A 6000-nucleotide genomic window follows, 5' to 3' on the forward strand; every position below is an offset into this window, starting at 1 on the left:
TTGCTTATGTGTTGTCTGAGGAAGCAATCTAGAGGAACAATAACTGTAAAACACAACTAAATACACATATACAGGATCCAGTTCGAGTTACCTTCACACTGACTTTTACCAGAGCCCTTGACCACACCCAGGGGGGTGCCTCATGTGGGTGCCTCTGCTGCCTTAGTCCCACATTAACCCTTTCAGTACCAAGCACCCTGATACTGCATCCTCCCAACAAGTCTTTACCCAAACCTGATAACAAAGAGAGAGAATGGCCTGGTGGTATTATCGCTACGCTATTAATCCAGAAACTCAGCTAATGTTCTGGGAACCTGGGTTCGAATCCCACCACGGCAGATGGGGGAGTTTGAATTCCACAAAATATATCTGGAATTAAGAATGGGCTGATGACCATGAAACCGTTGTTGATTGTCGAAAAAAACGCGTCTGGTTCATTGATGCCCTTTAGGGAAGGAAATCTGCTGTCCTTACCTGGTCTGGCCTACATTGACTCCAGAGCCACAGCAATGGGGTTGCCTCTCTAACTGCCCTCTGAATTGGCCCAGCGAGACACTCTGTTGCCCCTCCCCTGATGACATTGTGGGTCAACCCCCAGCACGTGGGCTGCAGCGTTTCGAGAAGGCAGCTCACCACCACCTACGCAAGGGGCAACTAGGGATGGGCAATAAATGCTGGTCTCGCCAGCAGTGCCCATGTCCCACGAATGAATAAAAAATAATAATATTGACATGATACCACTGTTCTGCCCTCTCCTCCTGAATAAGCAGGGGCGTAGCAGCCATTCAATATGATCATGGCTGATCACGCACTTTCGGTATCCCACTCCCCGCTTTCTCTCCAACCCCTTGATCTCTTCAGCCTCAAGGGCCACGTCCAGCTCCCTCTTGAACATATCGAACAAATTGGCCCCAACAACTTTCTCTGCTAGAGAATTCCACAGGTTCACAACTCTCTGAGTGAAGAAGTTCTTCCCCATCTCAGAGCTGAATGACTCACCCCTTATTCTTAGACTGTGACCCCTAGTTCTAGACTTCCCAAACATCAGGAACATTCTTCCCGCATCTAACCTGTCCAGTCCATCGGGATTTCTATGAATCCCCTCTCATTCTTCTAAATTCCAGTGATTACAAGCCCGGTTGATCCAATCTGTCTTCATATTTCACTCCTGCCATTCCAGGAATCAGTCTGGTCTCCCTCAGTAGCGAGAATGTCCTTCCTCAGGCTAGGAGACCGAAGCTGCACACAGTACTCAAATCCTCATGCTATGAGGGCCAGCGTGCCATTAGCTTTCCTCACTGCTATACCTGCATGCTAATCTTCAGTGACAGTTCCACCATCACACCCAGGTCAGCCTTTCCTAAGCTGCCACCATTCAGATAATAACCTTCCTTCCTGTTTTTTGCCACCAAACTGGATAACCTCACATTTACCCACATTATATTGCATTTGCCAAGTCTTTACCCACTCAGCCAGCCTGTCCAAGTCGCCCTGCAGCCCCTTAACATCCTCCTCACAGCAAACACGGCCACCCAGCTTAGTGTCATCTGCAAATTTTGGGGATATTACTATCAATTCCTTCGTCTAAATCATTAATGTATATTATGAATAGCTGGGTCCCGGCAGTGAACTCTGCGATACCCTACTATGCACTGCTTGCCGCTCTGAAAAGGACCCATTTATTCCTGCTCTCTGCTTCCTGTCTGCCAACCAGTTCTCTATCCACTTTAATACTTGCCTCCAAAACCATGAGCCTTCATTTTGCTCACTAATCTCTTGTGTGGGACCTTGCCAAACATTCTCACCACCCACCCTGTCAACCCTCCCTCAGGATCTCAAATGTGTCACCTGTCGTACTCTTTCTCGATGTACAACCTTTATCTCCATTCTTTTTGCCTTTTCTGTTTGAGGTTTCTCACTGCCCTTTGGCAGGTGTGGTTACTCTGGCCTTTCCCCAGTCAATGGCTGGGAGCTGGTCTCAGTGACCTCCAGTTGGTGTCCTCTTCTTACGTAGAAACATAGAACAGTACAGCAGAGTACAGGCCCTTTGGCCTTCAATGTTGTGCCGAGCTATGTCCAAACCCAAGATCAAGCTATCCCGCTCCCTATCGTTCTGGGTGTGCTCCATGCGCCTATCCAGTAACCACTTCTCCTGTCTCAGTCTGAGTGTAAATGCAGTAATGAGTGACACAGGGTCTTGCTCGCGTTCCGGTAATTTTGCTGGTCTGTTTGAAGAAGATTCTTTTTGCTTATTGAGAAAGAAGTTGCCTGTGCAAAGAGTGTGGACAATTCTGAATCAAAGCCCCAGTCAGGACAATCAGCGCTCGGGGATGTTTTGGGTGTCTTCTCGGTTGAACAACGCCTGTTTGTTAGTAACTATCTACATACACACAGGATTCAGTCCTGGCTTTCTTCATACTGACTTTACCAAACAAATCCACTACTACCAAGCAAGTTTCAAGACGCCAGCTCAGTGACTATCACTGTTTGCTGTGCAGACACATGGATTTGGGCCGGTGTCTGTGGGAGTTGGCGCATTCTCCCTGTGCTTGCGTGGGTTTTCTCCGGGTGCTCCGGTTTCCTCCCACACCCCAAAGATGTGCTGTTAGGCTGATTGGCAGGAATAAATTGTCCCTAAATCAGTTTCCCTCAATGTGGATGGCCATCAAACATTAGACAGGGGTCGTGGGTGGAGAACAAAGAACAAAGAACAAAAACAGCCCGGGAAACAGGCCCTCCGGCCCAACGAGCCCGCGCCGCCGGGGGGGGACTGGTGGTGTTAAGATGGCGGCGCGGGCTCGTTGGGCCGACGGGCCTGTTTCCGGGGCTGTTTTTGTTCTTTGTTCTTTGTCCTACTCATCATCAGGTGGGGCACCACTGATCTTTAGCACGGCACGGTGGCACAATGACCTCACTGCGCCAGGGACCCAGGCTCAACTCCCGCCTTGGGTCACTGCCTGTGTGCGCATTCTCCCCGTGTCTGCGTGGGTTTCCCCCGGGGTGCTCCTACAGAGTGAAAGATGCGCTGGTCAGACGTGTTGGCCGTGCTAAACTCCCCCTCAGTGTGACCCGGGCAGGCGCCGGAGTGCGGCGGCGGCGGCTAGGGGGGATTTGCACAGTCACTTCATTGCAGCGTTAACGTAAGCCTTACTTGTGACACTTACAAATAAACGTTATCCATTGCTCCTCTCAGAAAGCTCAAGCGAGCCAGCAGGATTCCGAAAACTCTGACAGCTACGAGAACGAATGGTTAAATAACGACAGTGAGACGTGGAGCCCCGACAGCACAGATTCCGCCTCAATCGAGTATGAGGAACTGCAGCCGCGAAGTAACAGTTACCAGAATTACGTGCACATGGAAAATCAACATTAACTTCCTTGCCCAGAGAAGCCTAGTAAAAGTACGCCCTCTACCAATCAAAATGAACCTTCTAGTGATTTTTCGATATGACAAATGCCTTGCTAGTTTGCCACAAAATAAACCTTCATTTAATCCTCAGATGTAAGCATTATTTTATTGATAGTATCGCAGGGTGAGAATGGAACTCGACTGGACGAAATGTGTTGTGCTGAATGAAAAATGCCAGGCTCGGTGAACATGGAGGAGTGGGTGGCTGGGTAAGTTTGGAGTGGAGCAGAGAAGAGTTTTGTTGGGGGAGGGGGTGGGGTGGGGTGGGGTGGGGTGGGGTGGGGAGGGTAAGGGGGGGAGTGGTGGGGTTGGGGGTGGGAGTTTGGGTCTTACGGTCAAAGAGGTTTCAAAAGCAAAAGGGAGGTGGCCAGCTCGTCACCCCGTGTTGCTGAAATCAACATCGCCGGCACCCCGAAAACGCTCGGGAGGTTTGGAAAAATGAAAAAAAAAAGCTTTTGCTCTGTTTTATTTCTCGATGTTAAAACCGAAAATGCACTCTCTGTGTAGTTGTGAGTTGTTAATAAAGCTCTTTGAAAAACCCATACCGATTTGTTGGACTTGAATAATCTTCCCCAGAGTCCACGTTCTTGAGTCAGGGGAGTGACCCCCCCCCCCAACCCACACCCACTCAGGGGAGTGCCCACCCACCCAGTCAGGAGAGTGCCCACCTCCCCCCTCACTCACTCAGGGGAGTGCCCACCCACCCAGTCAGGAGAGTGCCCACCCCCCCCCTCACTCACTCAGGGGAGTGCCCTCCCCACCCCACCCACTCAGGGGAGTGCCCACCCACTCAGGGAGTATCCCCCCACCACCCACTCAGGGGAGTGACCCCCCCCCTCCCCCCCTGCCTCACCCACTCAGGGGACTGACCCCCCCCATCACCCACTCAGGGGAGTGCCCCCCCCCACCCCACTCAGGGAGTATCCCCCCCCACCCACTTAGGGAGTGCCCTCCTCACCCACTCAGGGGAGTGCCCCCCCTCTCTCACCCACTCAGGTGAGTGCCCCACTCTCTCACCCACTCAGGGGAGTGCCCCCACTCTCTCACCCACTCAGGTGAGTGCCCCCCTCTCTCACCCACTCAGGGGAGTGCCCCCACTCTCTCACCCACTCAGGTGAGTGCCCCCCTCTCTCACCCACGCAGGGGAGTGCCCCCCCTCTCTCACCCACTCAGGGGAGTGCCCCCACTCTCTCACCCACGCAGGGGAGTGCCCCCCTCTCTCACCCACTCAGGGGAGTGCCCTCACTCTCTCACCCACTCAGGGGAGTGCCCCCCCTCTCTCACCCACTCAGGGGAGTGCCCCCACTCTCTCACCCACACAGGGAAGTGCCCCCCCTCTCTCACCCACTCAGGGGAGTGCCCCCACTCTCTCACCCACGCAGGGGAGTGCCCCCACTCTCTCACCCACTCAGGGGAGTGCCCCCCCCCTCTCTCACCCCTCAGGGGAGTAACCCCCCCCTCCTCCTCCACCTCAAAGGGTACCATGGCCACAACAGTTTGATGATGGTTGTTCCTGGGGAAAGTTGCTGCCATTACTCTGGTACCTCACCCCCAAAGGGTGACCACAGATGGTGGCGAAGGTGGCACAGTGATGACCATTGCTGAGTTCATACTGTGCCGATAAGAGGGCCAAATATACCAGGAAAATGATTACACACAACGCACCACGCCAAACATCACACCCACACCTTGGTGATTATTACAACACTCTGCAAATCATTGTAACAATCATGTCTAGCTCATTATTACTCTGATTATACCCGGTTGGTAAAGGCGCCTATTTTATCAGTCCAATTACTGCACCAATCACACTGTGCCAATAATGACACCAATTTTACTGCACTGACTCATCCACCATTTAAACCAAATATTACATTCATTACTCCAAGCCATACTGTGCTATTTATTGCACCAGTTGCACTGTCCCTTCGACACAAACTCTCTAATCCTCCAAATGCAGATACCCTTCAGGAAACCACTGGCTCCTCTGCTCACGAATTCCCATCTCTCATACCTGCCTCTCCTGCTGCCTGCCTCTTTCTGCTCTGCTTGTCTCTCTCTCTCTCTCTAATACCTACCTGTCTATCTCTGATACCTGTTTCTCTCTGATGCCTGTCCATCTCTGATGCCTGTCTGTCTCTGCTGCCTATCTGTCTCTCTGCCTGTCTATCTCTGATACCTGTCGCTCTCTGATGCCTGTCGCTCTCTGATGCCCGTCGCTTTCTCTCTGCTGCCTGTCTGTCTCTCTGCCTGTCTATCCCTGATGCCTGTCTATCTCTGATGCCTGTCTATCTCTGATGCCTGTCGCTCTCTCTCTGCTGCCTGTCTGTCTCTCTGCCTGTGTATCTCTGATACCTGTCTATCTCTGATGCCTGTCTCTCTCTCTGATGCCTGTCTCTCTCTCTGTTGCCTGTCTATCTCTCTAATGCCTGTCTATCTCTGATGCCTGTCTATCTCTCCAATGCTTGTCTCTCTCTCTGATGCCTGTCTATCTCTCTAATGCCTGTCTCTCTCTCTGATGCCTGTCTATCTCTGATGCCTGTCTCTCTCTCTGATGCCTGTCTCTCTCTCTCTGATGCCTGTCTCTCTCT

General features: G+C 52.0%; 1 protein-coding gene across 1 annotated transcript in view; it reads left to right on the plus strand.

The window, feature by feature from the left end:
* Positions 1-3373, plus strand: part of LOC145337182 (homeodomain-interacting protein kinase 4-like) — a 30485-nt gene extending 27112 nt beyond the window's left edge. The window contains exon 3 of the mRNA XM_080181982.1: positions 3194-3373. Coding sequence (XP_080038108.1) covers positions 3194-3373 — 180 coding nt within the window. The remainder of the gene's footprint in view (positions 1-3193) is intronic.
* Positions 3374-6000: the final 2627 nt, after the last annotated feature.

The sequence above is a fragment of the Carcharhinus amblyrhynchos genome, unplaced genomic scaffold (assembly GCF_965287045.1).
Source record: "Carcharhinus amblyrhynchos unplaced genomic scaffold, sCarAmb.v2.hapA scaffold_44, whole genome shotgun sequence".
Lineage (NCBI taxonomy): Eukaryota > Metazoa > Chordata > Chondrichthyes > Carcharhiniformes > Carcharhinidae > Carcharhinus > Carcharhinus amblyrhynchos.